The sequence below is a fragment of the Cuculus canorus genome, chromosome 1 (genome assembly GCF_017976375.1).
Source record: "Cuculus canorus isolate bCucCan1 chromosome 1, bCucCan1.pri, whole genome shotgun sequence".
NCBI classification, from domain to species: domain Eukaryota; kingdom Metazoa; phylum Chordata; class Aves; order Cuculiformes; family Cuculidae; genus Cuculus; species Cuculus canorus.
Window position 1 is genome coordinate 91,893,060 of NC_071401.1, and position 17,404 is coordinate 91,910,463.

General features: G+C 46.6%; 1 protein-coding gene across 1 annotated transcript; it reads left to right on the plus strand.

Annotated features, from left to right (window-relative positions):
- The first annotated feature begins 1,442 nt into the window (after positions 1 to 1,442).
- On the plus strand, positions 1,443 to 16,578 carry SIK1 (salt inducible kinase 1). Its single transcript, XM_054077019.1, has 14 exons — positions 1,443 to 1,610; positions 2,515 to 2,736; positions 4,497 to 4,613; positions 7,073 to 7,136; positions 7,334 to 7,495; positions 7,772 to 7,896; positions 8,011 to 8,134; positions 9,134 to 9,357; positions 9,596 to 9,745; positions 10,392 to 10,514; positions 10,788 to 11,010; positions 11,701 to 11,976; positions 12,516 to 12,747; positions 13,547 to 16,578. Exons 2-14 carry the CDS (start codon positions 2,590 to 2,592, stop codon positions 13,965 to 13,967), a joined length of 2,388 nt encoding a protein of 795 aa, XP_053932994.1. The 5' UTR covers positions 1,443 to 1,610; positions 2,515 to 2,589; the 3' UTR covers positions 13,968 to 16,578.
- Positions 16,579 to 17,404: the final 826 nt, after the last annotated feature.

Consider the following 17,404-nt stretch of genomic DNA (forward strand, 5'->3'; position numbering starts at 1 on the left):
CTGCCCAAGCTCCCATCCAGTCTGGCCTTGAACAGCTCCAGGGATGGGGCATCCACAGCTTCCCTGGGCAACCTGTGCCAGTGCCTCAACACTCTCATTGTGAAGAAATTCTTCCTAATGTCTAACCTAAATCTGCCCCTCTCCAATTTAAAGCCATTCTCCTTCATTCTATCACTACACGCCCTTGTAAAAAGTCCCTCCCCAGCTTTCTTGTAGCCCCTTTCAAGTACTGGAAGGCCCCTAATAAGGTCTTCTGGGAGCCTTCTCTTCTCCAGGCTGAACAAGCCCAACTCTCTCAGCCTGTCCTCATATGGAAGGTGCTCCAGCTCTCTGATCGCCTTTGTAGCCCTCCTCTGGAACCGTTCCAACAGCTCCATATCCTTCTTATGTTGAGGATTCCAGAACTGGGCACAGTATTCCAGATGAGGTCTCACAAGAGAGGAATATCGAGGGGCAGAACCCCATCCCTCGACCTGCCAGTCCCTCTCCTCTGGATGCAGCCCAGGACACGGCTATTTTCTGGACAGGCTCTTTATCACCGCTCCCCTTCTCTTCCCGCCCAGCTGCTGGAGGTTGGGGTCGCTCTGTCCGGCCCCAGCCCCGGGTGCAGAGGGGATGGGCAGCTCCCCTCTCCATCACTCCTTAGAAATACCCGGCAATGAGTATTTCCAGCTGCCCTGCGCGAGTGGCGAGGCGGTGCCGCCAAGGGGGGGCGACCACAGCCCTCTCTGTGCTTTGCGATTAGGACAGTCTCTGTCGGTGGGCATACAGGGTGAGGGCTGTGCCCCCCAGCTGGCAGGACTTTGAGGGGTGGAGGGCGCGGGGATGGTGTTCGCAGCCTCCACGTGTCCGGACCCCGCGGGCTTTAGTTGACGCTGTGGATGGAGCGTCACGGGCAGCACGGGGTTAACGGCGGCCACCGTTCCACGTGGCTGCCGGCAGGGGGCGACCCCGGCGCGAGACGCGGCGCGTCACGTGACAACACAGCACGACGCCCCCCCCCCCCCCCGGCTAGGAGGGCGGGGGAGGGGTTTATGGGGGGAGGGGGGCCGGAGACCCACCTGCCCCTCCCTCCCGCCCTGACGTCACCGCCCCTCGGTCTCCCGGGCGACGGCTTCATCAGCGCGCGCGTCAGCGCCGGCGCCCGGTTCCCTGGCAACGGCCCCGGTGCCCCTCGCTCTCCCCGAGTCCTCGCGCCCGGGCGCGCGTCCCCTCTGGCGTCAAAGTGACGTCAATGGGGCCCGGCTCGGCTTTCGGCGGTGGGCGGGGGGAAAGGAGGGAGGGAGGGAAGGCGGGGTGTGCGTGGAGCGGGGGGGGGGGCGGTGTGAGCGGCGTTGATGATCGTGTGGAGGGGGGAGGGGCAGGGCTGGGGCATCCCGCGTGCTGCGCTCCCGCCTGCCCCGCGGCGCTCGCACACGCACGCACAGGCGCGCGCGCACGGGGAGGGAGGGAGAGAAGGGGAGAGAGAGAGAGAGAGAGAGGCGCTCGCGCACACACAGACACACGCACACGCAGAGGCGGACGCTCGCGCCCAGCCTCGCGCGCACGCACCCATCGGTCCCGCCACGGCACCGGCAGCAGCAGCAGCCGCCGCGGGGAGCGCCCGCCAGGTAGCGCCGGGCGGCGCGTGCGGGGAGCGGGGCACAGGGAGGGTGCGGGCTGGCGGCGTACCCCGGGCAGCTGCGAAGGCTGGGAAGCGGGTAGGGAAGGGGGATATCGTGAGCTGCCGGTGCCCGCCTTCGTTGTCCCTGCGAAGTGTCCCCTGCGAATGCTGGGGAGCGGATAGGGAAGGGGACGGAGGAGGGGATGCCGTCCCCCCCGGTTCCCACGCACGTGCGAGCGCTGGGGAGCGGGCAGGAACGGGGACAGAGGAGGAGGCACCGGGACTGTCCCCAGTCGCCGTGCCCGTGCAGCTGCGAACCGGGCAGGGAAGGCGATGGAGGACGGGACACCACCGGCTCCCGATGTCCCCCGTCCTCATGCAGGTGCAAATGCTGGGGACCGGCTAGGGAAGGCGACAGAGGAGGGGACGCTGCCAGCTCACGGTGTGCCCTGTAGCCGTCCCCGGGCAGCTGCGAACCGGGCAGGGAAGGGGACAGAGGAGGAGACACTGTCACCCCCGTCGCTGTCCCCGGGCAGCTGCGAAGGCTGGGGACTGGCTAGGGAAGGGGACAGAGGAGGGAACCCGTCACCCACGTCGCCGTTCCCGGGCAGCTGCGAAGGCTGGGGACCGAGTAGGGAAGGGGACAGAGGAGGGGACACCACCAGCTCTCACGGTGTCTCCTGTCGCCGTGCCCGTGCAGCTGCGAACGCTGCGAAGCGGGCAGGGAAGGGGACAGAGGAGGGGACACCGTGAGCTGACGGCGTCCCCCGTCCCTGTGTATGGGAGGGTCCGTGGTCTGGCGGTGCCCGCGGTCCCCGTGCAGGTGCGAAGGCTGGGGAGCGGGCAGGAACGGGGTCACGGGAGGGGACACGGCCAGCTCACGGTGTCCCCCGTCGCCGTCCCCGTTGCAGGTGCGAACGGCCGGCGCAGCGCGGATGCTCCCGTCGTGACCGCGGCGTGGGGTCGCCCGCCGCCCGCCCCGAGCCATGGTGATCATGTCGGAGTGCTCCGCGGCGCCCGGGCAGGGGCAGCAGCGGCCGCTGCGGGTCGGCTTCTACGACATCGAGAGGACCCTGGGGAAAGGCAACTTCGCCGTGGTCAAACTGGCCAGGCACAGAGTGACCAAAACGCAGGTGGGTACCGGCGGCTGGGGCTGGCGGGGGGACACGGAGGGGCGAGGAGCCGGAGTCGGGATGAATGGACGGCGGGGATGGAGAGAGCGGCAGCGAGCAATGCGACCTCCGTCGGACTCAGCCTGCCTCGTTGGGTGCACGTCGGTGGTTCATGTGTCTGCGGGAGCTTCACGTTTTCCTGGTCTGCTCAGTCTGCCTGGTTGGGTGCAAACCGGTAGCTGCCGTGGCTTTGGTAGCTTTGAGTTTTCCCAGTGTGCTCAGCCTGCTCTGTTGGGTTCACATTGGTAGCTGCTGTGGCTGTGGGAGCTTTGAGTTCACCCGGTGTGTTCAACCTGCCCTGTTGGGTGCACATCGATAGTTGCTAGGGCTTTGGGAGCTTTGAGTTCTCCCGGTGTGTTCAGCCTGCCCTGTTGGGTGCACATCAATAGTTGCTGTGAGTGTGAGAACTTCACGTTTTCCCGGTGTTCTCAGCCTGCCTTGTTGGGTGCAAACCAGTAGCTGCCATGGGTTTAGAAGCTTTGAGCTCTCCTGGTGTGCTTAGCCTGCCTCACTGGGTGTACCTCAATAGTTGCTGTGGCTTTGGGAGATTCAAGTTCTCCCAGTGTGCTTAGCCTGCCCTGCTGGGTGCATATCAGTAGTTGCTGCGGCTGTGGGAGCTTCTAATTCTCCTGGTGTGCTCGGGAGAGTTATGTAAAATGAAAGCCAAGCAAGGGCTGCCTGGGCAGGCATAACAGGATGAGTGGGCAGTGGGTATGAAGAGAGCAGCAGCGAGCGCTGTGAAGTCCAGTGGGCTCAGCCTGCCTCGTTGAGTCCCAGCACACTGGTAGCTGCTGTGCCTGTGGGAGCTTTATGTTCTCCTGGTGTGCTCAGCCTGCCTTGCTGGGTGCACATCAGTAGATGCTGCAGGACCTTCAAGTTTGCCTGGTGTGCTCAGCTTGCCCTTTTGGGTGCACGGTGGCAGTTGCGGTGGCTGTGGGAACTTCAATTTCGCTGGGTGTGCTTGAAAGAGTGTGAAATGAAAACTGAGCAAGGGCTGCCTTGGCAGGCATTGTGGGATGAACACAACGATAGTTGCTGTTTGTAGGAGCTTGTTCAAGAGAGTTCATGTAAAATGAAAACCTGGCAAGGATATGGAAAAAAATATTGCGTTTCTGAGTGTTACGGTAGCTTCGTTGAGTTAGTCCAGCTAAGTTTGCCAGAGAGTCCAACAAATTCCGGATCTTTTGAAGACTTTTGATGTGTTTATTTTTTCATTCGGTATTTTTGCCTCAAGAACAAAGAGCTTGCAGTGTTACTTGCAGAAATAATTTATTAATGAGCATGCAACTGTATTTATATTTCTAATGCATCGCAAAATCATGCTGGTTGCTATGATAGAAAATACTCTGTTACAGGAATTTGTTTTTCACTGGCATGGGATGGATTAAAAGATTTACTGAATCCTGTGCAGTGCTAATTTCTGCACTGCCTAATTCCAGTGCTAATTTCTGTTCACTACCTTATATGTAATCCTTTGACGTAGAAAAGAAAAATGAAAATGTTCTGTGTTGTGAATTCCATGCAGTTCAGAGAAACAGAATCAGCTTTGTCAGGTCTGTACTTTAAAAGCTACTTTACTTGGATTTTGTAAGTTTGTGTGTATGTGGAGGGGGAGTGTCGTCTTTTTTCCTTTTTTTTTTTTTTCAAGAGACCTTAGCAGTAAGAGTACCTATTTTGTTAAGTATGGGGTTGTTTTATTGTATTATGTTTTAAATCTGCAGGTTGCAATAAAAATAATCGACAAAACAAGGTTAGACCCAAGCAATCTTGAGAAGATTTATAGAGAAGTTCAGATAATGAAGCTTTTAAATCATCCCCACATTATCAAGCTATATCAGGTAAGAGGGCAGCTTTTCAAGTGCTGCACACAGATGAGATATGCTTGTGCTCTTCTCTTGTACGAGATTTTACATCAAGTATTTGCAGAGAGAATACGTATTGAAATACCTTTTGAAAAACACTTAAAAGAAACTATTTTTTAGATGTGAAAGCTTTACTTTTAAAGCTGAAATTTGTTTCAGATCAAGAAATGAGTATCTCAACTTCTATGATTAACTCGCCTTTCCTAACTCCTCTGCTTTTCCACTTTAGAGGACTGGAGCTTCTTAGGTGCTTTTGATAAGGGGAAAACTTAAACTCATGTAGGATAGCAGAGAAGAAAGCACAAAAGTTGAGTTTGCCATAAGTGAAAGGGATTTAAAATCAACGGTAATCAAACCAAATCAAAGTGGAAGTCCAATCTAAGAATGAGAATTCTAATCTAGGTAGAAAAGAAAAAGCCTGTGAATGTTGGAATCTTAGATTGTGTAAAAAAATTACCTCTTTGGTTAATCTATTCCAATTTATGTAGTTTTGAAAGTGGATTTTAAATATCTCTCCCTTTGTAGAGTTTTGCAATATGAATTTTTGTTTGGATTTGTTCAATTTCTGTACTGATGTATACTTTTAATGGTAAGAACGAATTAGTGTGTTGTGCAGAAAACAGGATCACAGCTGTCTAGTAAACATCAACTGCTTTGCAAATTCACAATATTTGATGTAATTAACTACTTTGCAAATTCAAAATATTTGATGTAATTAATATTTGGTGTAAGTTTCTATTAATCATGTTAAATAGTGCCATGTGGATTTAAGAAGACGATGAGGTATTGCAGTCCGTCTGGACCTGTCTAGAAGGGCAGTGGGAGAAGAGAGTATTAGATGGATGAAGCAGCCCATCTGAAAGTCTGTGTGCAGTAGTAAATAGTATTATCAGCTGCAATCTTACCGTTGTAAGCTTATAAAAAAAGAAAAAATATTTTAATTAAGACATAAGGCTGAAGAGCCAGTAAGGCGGGTGCTTAGGGAAGGCATTATTTTTAAAGACCTTGACACACGTGAAGTGCTTGATACTTATAGTATTAACCATCATAACAAAAATTACTGTGTTAACATCTGACGTCATTGTTACCCATAGGGCGGTATAGGAGAGACAGAAACATTCAAACAGTTCGGTTGATTTCATTTCAGTGGAATGGTGTGGGTGAAAATGCTATTTCGAAGCTTTTAGAAAAGCAGGTTAAATTCCATCTAGTTGAACCACTTCACTTGATGGAGCAAATGACGTTGGTGGTGGACCATAATTTCTCTTCAGTGAAGTTTTCTTTTCTTTGTTGTTGTAACTGATGCTTTACCTGTTTGGTGGAGACTGAGAAGCAGGGATGGAATTGGATGACATACCAATGTAGGGTGTGTGTTCTTGTACTATTTCATCATTGTTTTAGTTTCAGCACGGGCCTCTTAATTTCATCCAGCTGGCAACTTTCCCAGAACACTTTCCTTCAGTTTTTTAAACTGGGTACCTCTCTTCCTTTGCTCCCTGTTTGTTTATTTTCATTTTGTGTCTGTGTGTACTTGTAGTGAGGGGAAGACAAGAGTATTTGGAAAAAGGTTACATGTTAGGAGCCTGGAAATTATAGCCTTTGAAGTAGTACTGGTGCATTTTTGATTGTTAACTTCATGTGGGCCTTTTGCTTCCAAAACAAACTATTTTCTCCTTGAGAGTCCAATTCCAGGGAAATGTTGTATTTTAAAATCTGAAATGCAGCATTTGAAAGATGTGCCATAGTAAATGAGTTTAGTTTTTAGTCCTTCTGTTTTTTATCTCCAAAGCGAAAAATTAATAAGTATCAAAGGAAGCTGATACTAGCTTGATTCGTGAACACTGGGCGATATATTGATAGTTGTTGATGTGCATCAGGCACTGCTGTTACACAAACAGCAACCTATTGTCACTTGTGCTGGAGGCTTGTCATGTCCCCAGCCAACGCCAAATGGGAGTAGGGTATTTGATACCACTTCTTGATTTGTCCAAGTTGCAAATATCTCCTGATCTGAGTACCTGCTAGCCTTGAAACAAAGATGACTTTATGTGAAGTTTTAAGTGTCTTTATATGTTTGAAACATCTCTAATGAATTGTGAAACTGTATCTGAATATTTTAAGGAAAGAGGAGTTCAGGGAAACATATGAAATTATTGAAATGCTGATCAGTTATGGAGATCAGGTTGTATGGTTATGGTGAAAAGAACAATGGTGTGGAAGCCGTTGTATATTGTAAGTGCATAAGCATTGATCTGTTATCTTTTTCATTACCAGTTTGCTTTGAAAGAACATTGTGCCAAATTAGATGCCTTCACTGCTTGCTTCTGTGGCAAATAAATAATTGAACTGATATGTTTGAGAATATACTTATAAAAATGAATGAAACTACCCAAGTCTGCATTTTTTCCTAAGCATGTCCTCTCGTGTCCTCACAGGTTATGGAAACAAAGGATATGCTTTACATTGTTACTGAGTTTGCAAAGAATGGAGAAATGTTTGGTAAGTCCGTGCTGCTGGAGCTTAGATTTAGAAACCATGGCTTTATTGTTGTCATTACAGAGTAATAGATATATTCTGATTAAAAATCCAGGGCTGGCATTATCAGTTGTCAAACAGTGAGTGCAGCACTTGCAGGTTTGTGAAAAATTTCCTCCAGGTGCTTCTAAATCCTATGCCTCTTTTATTTTGTCTTGTAGATCATCTGACCTCCAATGGGCACTTAAGTGAAAGCGAAGCACGGAAGAAGTTCTGGCAAATTCTTTCAGCAGTGGAATATTGTCACAGCCACCACATAGTGCACAGGGATCTCAAAACAGAGAACCTTCTGTTAGATGCTAATATGAATATCAAGTTAGCAGGTAATAAGAAATACACTGTTACTCGATAAACAGCATCAGGCATGTAGTCAAATTCAGTCTCCCTAGGATGATCTGATAAATGTTTTTATGGTAACTGAAAAGATAACAGAAGTTTTCTCTGAACATACACTGTAGATGAAAGAGAATAACTTAAATGAATGGGCAAAGAGAGAAAAAAAACCCAATACATCTGCTGCCTTCTGTCTGTTTTCTGCTACATTTAAAATATTAGCATGTGATTGTGTGAAGATACTCAGACTTTTACCTTCATTCCAGACTTTGGCTTTGGAAACTTCTACAAGTCAGGAGAGCCCCTCTCCACTTGGTGTGGAAGCCCACCCTATGCAGCACCAGAAGTTTTTGAAGGCAAAGAGTATGAAGGACCCCACCTTGATATATGGGTGAGTTTGACATTCCTTAGAAATCACACTTCACACTTTGTTGACGGTCTGTGGGCTTTCAAAATCATCGCTTCTACTGGAGTTACTCCATGCTCTGCCGTTTTCTATTGACAGAGCCTTGGTGTGGTGCTGTATGTCCTTGTCTGTGGTTCTCTGCCTTTCGATGGACCCAATTTACCAACTTTGAGGCAAAGAGTGCTGGAGGGACGGTTCCGGATCCCTTACTTCATGTCCGAAGGTGCTTTTCTCCGATTCTTAATGTTAGAAAGGGGAATACAGCTAAAGTAATAGCTGTCCTGTTCCTTCTTGGAGCAACGACAGATAAGACTGGTTTCGCAGCTGGCAATTACTTTGTCTTTATATATCCAGTAATTTATGTAGGGTAGCACTTACACTTGAGGGACTGGTTGCACACATTTTCTTTTTTGGGATCTGCTTGATGGTACATCTAAAAGTCTATTGTTTCCTTTCTTAGAGTATTTCTGTGGATTACAAAAATGCTTGACCTCCTAGCTGGAGAAATAATCACTCACAAAAGAGAGAACACAAGATTTTAATGAGACTAGCCTGCAATGCTTAAATGGGTGTAGTTCTACAAAGATATTTTAACTGTGCAGAAAGGGTGTATTCCAGTGTGGCTCTGCTGTCAAGGAGAGCAGAAGAAGTGGGGCTTAGAACTGTTTCTTGAGCACTCCAGCAGGCTGGTGAGAAAAGGTTCTGAAGATTATTATCACCTCTCTCTGATTTGGATTCGAAAACAAGTGAATGTGCCTCTCTTTTTAAGTGAAGAGTATTTTTTGAAGCTTGACCTTTATCAGTTATAGCTATGTACTGCTTTGATTCCCTGGTTATAAACAAATGAACAGTGTATATGGACCAGAAAGCTGTATGCGATGGAATTCTTTACTGAATTCTGACCTATTTTAAGTGGATGTAGCATCATTAAACCTACATCCAGTCAAAACTAGCTCTTCTACAAGGTGCAAGGCCACCTGAAACCTGCCAGTATTCAGTACAGCTTAATTTCCTGTAGTGACATGTTACTTTTGTGAAATGTATGTGGACATCTCTTGTGCTGTTTTGAATGGTAGTCAGATCAGGCAAAAGCTGCTCAGAAACCTCTAATTCCTGTTTTCATAGACATCATACACTGTTGCTTGGGAAAGTTTCTTAGCAGTGACCTGGGGCTGGGCTGTTTTTTTTACCCCTTGCTCATGAGTTTGTCTTTGTCTTCCAGACTGTGAAACACTAATCCGACGGATGTTGGTTGTAGACCCAACCAAGCGAATAACTATTTCCCAAATAAAGCAGCACAAGTGGATGCAAGCTGACCCATCTCTTCAACAGCAGCAGTCTTTGTCCTTCTCCATGCAAAACTACAACTCCAACCTGGGTGACTACAATGAACAGGTCCTTGGGATCATGCAAACACTTGGCATCGACAGGCAGAGAACTGTTGAGGTGAGAAGTGCTTGCCCCTTCGATACATCTTCAGTTACTCCCAGAATGCCAGTGGTGCAGTCACGTATATGTTGTTCAGTGACTAGCCTTGATCCAGTATTGCAGTTCAGTAAAATCTTCACCGCTCTTCTGGATTTTTACTTATTTTGAGTATGCTATTATGAGGCCTTAGTGTTGAGTTTAGGCTGCTTATATCCTGAGTTACCTATAACTCAAGGGTCCTTTCAATGTCTTCTAGTCTCTTCAAAACAGCAGCTACAACCATTTTGCTGCTATTTATTACCTGCTCTTGGAACGCCTCAAGGAGTATCGAAGCAGCCAGCTATCGAGTCGTCCAGCAACTGGCCGTCAGCAAAGGCCGAGGAGCTCCGAGATCAGCAATGTTGAGGTAAAGAAGGGCATTATTTACTAGGAAGCTGTGTCTGTTGGCTCTTTTTTTCCTGTCTCTTAATGTGAGAAAGTACAAGATGGTAACTCTTAGGCTTCTGAAAAACAGTTCTGATATCGGTGCCTTCTGATAGGACACAGCCTACTCTTCTTCAGCAGGAGGCTGATCGAATACTAAATGACCCATTTCCTGATTAATGACTCTGGGTCATAGTCCAAAGAATAGTCAGCCTCCAGTGCAGGTCAATAATGAGACTGAAAATTAGGCTTCTCATGGAAATTTGCCCTCTTAGGAATGTATCAGTTACGCTTTTTTGCTACATACCCTGTAGGATCCTCAGAACTACTCCATGAATCAGTTTGTATGTTTTTCTGACATTCTGTTTCTTTTCCTCACCCCCACCCCCTTTAAAGTGTGCTCTGGGTGCCTCTTCAAATTTTACTTCCAGTAAAACTGCGTGACTTGGGAGAAGGAGTTTGGTGTTTGTGTTGGTGTGGGAACACTAACTTTGTCAATTTTGATAGAAAGTATGTGGAGAAAGCTTTCACAAAAGGTGACACTGAAATTCTTTAAGCCTCCAATATCTGAAAAATCATGTGGAACTGTGGGGATGTGACAGCTTCTGTGCTTCTCTGTGTCTCTCCAGATGCCTCAGGACAATCTCACTAGTGAAACCCTGCGATCATCTCTGCTTTACCAGCAACCCCAGAGCCTGATTCAGCCATCCTTGCAGGCAGAAATGGACTGTGACATGAGCAATCCATTACAGGTCGGTGTTCTCAGCTAAACTGTTTGCTACTTTTTTTTTTTTTCCCATTGTTCTGCCTATCCAAAGCATCAGGGGTTGTGACTTTCTTTTTCTTCCCTCAGTCTTCTGTTTGGGTTTAGGGCATGGTGTCAGAGTAGCCTCTCAAACAATACGCCTACAGAAGACGTGCCACAGGGCTGTGAAAAATATTAAAAGTTTTGCACAAATTTTAAAAGTAGTGTGCAAATAAGCAAAATACCCTTCAGTTTGTGATCTGATTGTGATCTTTTGTAGCCTGTGTTCTTTCCCGTGGATCCCAACTTCAACGGGCTCTTCCGGAACCGCTCCATCTCCCCCAACAGCCTGCTGGAGACCACCATTAATGAAGAAGTAAGGCAAGAGAAAGAGTTGGAAGATGAAATTAAGGCATATGACCCCATCCGCATCCCTAGCAACACCAGCAGGAGGCACACACTGGCTGAAGTGACTACTCATTTCTATCAGAATGCCCCTCCATGTAAGTCTGGGAGAGACCCATACTGTGGTTAGAGGAAGAGGACAGAGAGAGTGCCATAGCAGACAAATGCTTGGGGAATATGTGCTGATTTTACCTTGACTGGGAGAGGAAAGCCCAGGAAAGAGGTCTGTGGTCTGCCTTCCCCAGGTCTCTCTTCCCATGAATTAGCATGGCCCTTAAGGAAGAGAGAGTGCATTGTTGTATTTCATCTAGATGACTTTAGGAGGGGAGCATTCTTACAAGCAGGACATAGCCCTTCTCTGCTTGCTTCTGCTATTGTACTGAGGGACGATGGGACACCTGAATTTAAAATAAGGTCATCACTAACTGTATTTGGTACACATCCAGACTCTGTGAATGAAAGAAATGAGCAGAACTGTTTACAAAACAGTAATCTCCTGTCAGAACTCTTACGTTAAAGAAATGCTGTAAGACTGACCCAGCATAGCCTAGTGGTGCTGGAGTTGCTGGCAGAGCCCTGCTGGCTGGACCAGAGCCCAGACTTAGGTTATGCATTGATGACCCCCTGCTGGAGTCAAGCCCTGTGACAACAGGATTTGCTGGACACCTTTTGAGCTTGCAGCTGCTTATTAGTGCCAGTCTAGGTGAGCAGAAGGCTCTGATGTCATGTTTGTTCCTTCCTGTACTCATCTTAGGAATGCTCTTTCTCTCCTTCCTTCCCCTCCATAGGTATAGTCATTTCCTCTTCTGCAAGTCCCACAGAGGGAACTAGTTCAGACAGCTGCCTTACTTCATCTTCAAATGACAGCTCAGCAGCCCTGAGCAGCTGTTTGGCAAGTCAAGTAATGATGGGGAGCCCAGCCACAGCTAGGATGACGTCGCCCTTCCTAGCTTCCCAGTCTGACGCTCCAGTGTTACAAGCCCAGGGCTGCATGGGAGGTGCTTCTCTCCTGCCTGTCAGCTTCCAAGAAGGAAGGCGAGCATCTGATACCTCATTAACTCAAGGTAATGTCTCCCTTGCTTTATTGCTGAGGGATTGCACCCTTCCAACTGCCAGTAGAGAAGGGTAGCATGCAGGGGTACTTCCTTGCTCATGTTAGTGTTACACTGAGGCCAGCCACCTGGGTGTTTCACCTCTTGTATTCACAGTCCTTGAGGGAGGATTGGAAGCTCTGAGGAAGGTGCCTAGCTGAAAGGTTCTCAGGTACTGATTCAGCCTGCCCATAACGGTATTTCTGCTGCCACGAGTGGGATGGCAGGCTCTGCCTTCCTCCTAAAATATGGAGAGCACAACATCATGATTTCTATCAGGTTTCTCCTTTGCTGTGCGCAGGGGTACAGCTCTCTCAGAGCCTGTTCTGTTACATAAATTTTGCTCTGATGATCAGGCAGAGGCGTGAACGTGAGCCAAAGAGTCATGGTCCCTTTTAGTGCAGTTCTCACGCAAATGAAGGCATCTGCCCAGAAAAGCTTATCTGTAAAGTAGGCTCCTAGGCAAATGCTAAGGAGGACTAAAGTGCATTTCTTTCCCTCGTGTCTCACAGGCTTGAAGGCTTTTAGGCAGCAGCTGCGGAAGAACGCTCGAACCAAAGGGTTTCTTGGCTTGAATAAAATCAAAGGCTTTGCTCGGCAGGTGTGTCAGTCCTCCTCATCTCGGGCAGCAAGGAGTGGCATGAGCCCTTTCCAACACTCGCAGCCGAACAGCTGCATGTACAGCAGCAGTGGGAGCAGCAGAGAGGGAAGAAGCCTCCTGGAGGAGGTGCTACAGCAGCAGAGGTGAGAAGTTGACTGGGAGGAGTTTTGTTGTTTTCATTGGGTTAAGCTTGGTGAGGGGCAAACAAGGAGGAGTAACCACCGCGAAAGAGGTTGTGGAGTTTTGGCACTGGGGATTCCTAGCCTCTATCTTTGCTGTGTGGCAGCAGATAAACTGCTTGGCTTCCTTTTGTGGCCTCCTGCACTGGCAAACATAACACAGGACGTGCAGTTCCACTTAAAAATCTCGATGTCCAAATATTTGGAGGTTGCTGAATTGAGAAGTAATTTAGTACTGTGGGGGAAAACATTACTTCTGCCCATTGCAAGCTGTGTTTTTCTTTGTTAGTTTTGGGAATGATTCCTTTCCTCCTCTGCCTCCTCCTGTAATTTTCCCATGGCAAGGAAGTGAGACCTTGTAATTTGGAAGAGTTACAGCCCACAAAGGAGGCACAATTCCAGTGACCTCAAATGTCATATGTGGTGGCACCTCTTCATTCCCATAGAAGCAAGATGGAAAATTCAGTTTCCGGTTTATCTGCATACGTCTCTAGAACATCTATTATTAGCAGGCCAAATGATGACTAGATAACTTTCTGGTGATAGTTGCCCTTTCCAACACGAGGAAAAGCCAAGTGAAAACACGTTGACTTGGCATGGTAGGCCTGCTTTAATTGTACTGGCTGGATAAGGAGAGGTTTGATAGAGAGAAGGAAATAAAGGGGAAAGTTATGGTCAGGATTAGAGCAAGAAAAGGGGAAGAAAAACATTCAACTATTCTAGCAGTTCAAATTAACTTTTTCCACCCTTGGATTTTGTTCAGAATGCTCCAGCTCCAGCATCACCAGCTACTCCAGACAGCTTGTCCCCAGTCTTCTCAGGCTTCTGCAACAAATGGTGTCCCTTCCTCTGATAGCCTAGGTACCTGCAAAGCATCCAATTCACTTCTGTTGTCAGAGCTACAAAGAGAGAACTCGTTTGAGTTGGCCTTTGCTGGCAACAGCCAACTGCTCCAACCTCATTTCTTTGGTGTCAGCGTGTCACCGGTATCCTCAGCTGCTCACCTATTAGACACACACCTGTACATCAGCAGCAATGTTTCTCCAGTTGGCACCACCTTCTCTCAGCAACAGAGTTTCTCTGCGCAGTCTCCAACCTATGACGTTGTCACTCTGCAGCACGGGGATTGTGAGATGGAGGACCTGACTTCCAACCAGCTAGGGAAGTTTGTCCTGGTCAAATGAAAGCCCCGGCTGCTACAGCTCATGCTGCTTTCGTTGCGAAGAACTTTCACCACTGTTCCATGGCATGTGTGAGTCCATGGCTGGCTGGTGTCGTGTGGACAAGTGACTCTCAGAAGCAATAAATTTTGAAGTATGTGAAGAGGCTGTCTGGCTCAGAAAGCTAGCAACTGTATAGAACTGAAACAAGCAATATGTATGTCTTTTTGCTTCTACTATTCTTGCACTGAACAAATATGAATAGAAACTGAATTTTTTAAAGGAAAAATAATGATGGGGAAGGTGGGTGGGGCATTTGTGGGGACAGGGAGGGGTGTGGTTGGGGAAGAACTTTTCGGTACTGTACTCAAGTCAGACCAATACAGCTCTGCTCTTATACAAGGTTAGCAGCTCTCAGTAGTAGTGACAGAGCAGGGAGAGGCTTTTCAAAGAAGGGACCAGAGCCTCCCTTTTTCGCAATATTCATTTATGGGTTTGTGAAGATTATTACCTCTTTTAAACAAAATAAACAGAAAACCAGTGGCATGCAGCATTGTGTACTCACAGAGGACAAAAATGGAAGCATTGCCATTTGTTGTTTTATTTTTTCTCCTTTAATCCTCATTTTGTTTAAAGGAACCAACACCCCCATTCCACACCTCCCAGATACATATACTTCAAATGAAAACTGTGAACTTCTTGCTTGATACATCAGCTGGAAAAGCTTAAAAAGCCCTTCAAATTAGTACAGAGGCAAGTAATCTATTGAAAATGTATCCCTTGATATCAAGATCCCAATTACATAATGTCTGGTCTTTTGCAGGGACGTTTGTTCAGGGGTGGTGCGTGTGTATATACATATGCACAAGTGCACACATACGCATATTTTGTTGGTCTGAATAATCATTAGGAAACTTTTAATAAATGCTAAGTTTTTTCATATTCTTGCAGAGGCACTGAGGAGGGAAGCATTAGTACCAGTAGGGTGATGGGAAGGGTTTTCTTTTCAAAAAGCCCTCCTGGAGGTTGCCTATAAAGTTGCCTGAGGGGTATTTCTTAGTGCTGCACATTGTTATTTCCGCTGCTAATTATGTTTTTATGCATTTCATTATCAGGGTCCAAACAGAACTGACTCTTGGGGAAATGTGCAATATTGAGGTTATAATTATGTACTGATGAAGACAAAAGGAATAGGCTAGAACATAATTCTACTCTAACAGAGTACAGCTATTTCTGAACAAAACTGTATTAAAAGTGAGTAAAACAGCACAATCTTTGGGTGTTTGTTTTTGGTTGGTTTGTTTTTGGCATATTAGCAAAATGAGGTTTTGGATTAGATAGGTGTTTTTTTCATATGGTTTTTAATGCTGTATATGTATATAAATAGGACGCAAAAACCTATGTAACACTAGTTATTTTTTATATTTTGTAATACGCTTATATTGTGTTTCTGGTATAAACCCCGCTCCTCTCCCAAGGCAAAGCATGACTTCTGTTGGTATCAGTAGAAGTTATGCTTAGGTATACAGGGGAGAACAGACTGTGCTTCTACAGAAATGAATTGGGTAGGGCGTTCAAACTTTGGAAGCAGGTGAGCAAACAGTGAGCCAGCTTGGCTGGAAGCTGCCATCTGAATGGCAGAAAATAGCTGCATTCTGTCTAAATGCTTAGAGGACCCATCTCCCTAGTGTGACACAGGGTGCCTTCGAGTTACCTAGGCTTCATGCAACCTGCAGTATTATGCATTTGCAAATAATATAGATACCTGTTTTCTTGTTTGTTTTGTTTTGTTTTTTTTTTTTTTTAAAAAAAAAAAAAAAAGAAAAAAGCCAAAGATTGACCAGGTTAATTGGTGGGAGTAGGAAGAGTTGAAGATGTCATGTGACTCTGTCTGTGGCTCTCCATAAATGACCTCTTTATCTGTGTGTTGTATCTGTATGTCTATATCAGTGCATCTCCAACTTGCCACTGCTGCTATGTGGTCTGGAAGCTTCAAAATGAGATAAAATTGCTTGAGTTGAATTTCTGTTAATGAGTGGTGCCTTGCAGCAGAGAAAACACCAAAGTCTCATGCTCATTTGTAGTGGTTTGGAAAAAAAAACAAAAATGAAAAAATGTAAACAAAAAAAAAACCCCGGAATAGAGATTGCATGGAGATGTCTGGAGAGGAGGGCAAGAAGAAGCCAGATCATCACAAAACAGCAACTTTGCCTTCAGTTTTGTAAGGGGTAGCACATGTCGAATTTCCTCTTCGATGTTTGTTTAATGCCATGGATCAAAAGGCCACAGATTATTTTGTTTCCTGTCCTGAGCAATGACGAGCACTTTACTTTGATAGTATTTTTTTTCTTTTCCGATTGCTGTAGAACCTCTTTGGAATTATTGCTGGAGCAAAAAGAGGTCATTTTAAAAGTTTGGCGGTTTTTGTAGGTATCCTGACAGTGCTGTTCTGCAGACTGCAATGCAATAGGGTATTTAAAGACACTTTGTGATTGGTTTAATTAAGATGTATAGTTTATTTTTTATCATGACTGAACAATCATTTTATTTCTTATGTTAAAATGAGAAGTGTACACTAAAATGATTAGTTGATGTGTTTTATTTAATATTTAAATAAAAAATGTTTTAAAATCGTTATCTTGTGGGGTATTTTCTCCTGATGTATACATACATGTGACTTGCATAGTTAAGACTCATTTTAAAGCCTAAGTCCATAGGACATTACTGGCACTTCCTATTACACACTAAATGAAGAGGAACGGTGGGCTCACAAATCTGATAATGGGATATTGAGCCTTTTGCTCGTAGGCAATCTGTCTGAATCTAACCCAAGTCTGTAGTAATCGGGTTATAAAATCTGACAGTAAGAGAGGGTTACAGAGTGAAAATGGTCAAGCATGGTTTAGTTATTACCAGATGAGCACTCTATCCGTGTCACCTTGGTCTGAAAAAGGCCCCAGTTGGATTAAGGCAGTGACGGAAAAAGAGCAGAGGCAAAGAGAGGGGTGGAGAGATTGCAGGGGTGATACATTTTGTCCTTTCAAATACAGTTTTAGAGTTTAAAAAATACTGGAAAGGTGGAGGCTTAGCTGGCCTGGGGATGTGTGTAGGGTGGTGGCTGCTGTGCCCTGAGGAGATGCTTTGGCTAGCTTTGAACAAGCTGAGGTTCCTGCTGCGACCACGCAAGTGGGGATGCACCTCGTCTCTAGCAAGAGCACTTGTAAGAGCACCCATCCTGGCCGCCTGTGAACTGAGGCAGTGGCACGGAACCTGGTGGAGATGTTGCTTACTGAGAGTGGGCTAGAGAGGGAAGAGCCAAAAGGAGGGGAATGGGGGTGAGGGGTGGGAGACTGGAAGGGGAAGGGGCCTGTGGGGCCATGCTGGAGGGAGCACAGAAGGAGAGACCCGCCTGACAGTTCTGCTTAGATTGTGGAACCAAATCCTTAGTCTTTCTCCTGGGT

What these genes read in the sequence shown, in the direction of transcription:
- SIK1 (XM_054077019.1), top strand. Translation starts at nt 2,590, where the DNA reads ATGGTGATCATGTCGGAGTGCTCCGCGGCGCCCGGGCAGGGGCAGCAG. An exon ending in ACATTATCAAGCTATATCAG is followed by an intron (nt 4,614 to 7,072) that starts GTAAGAGGGCAG and finishes GTGTCCTCACAG; the next exon opens with GTTATGGAAACAAAGGATAT. An exon ending in AAAGAATGGAGAAATGTTTG is followed by an intron (nt 7,137 to 7,333) that starts GTAAGTCCGTGC and finishes TTTGTCTTGTAG; the next exon opens with ATCATCTGACCTCCAATGGG.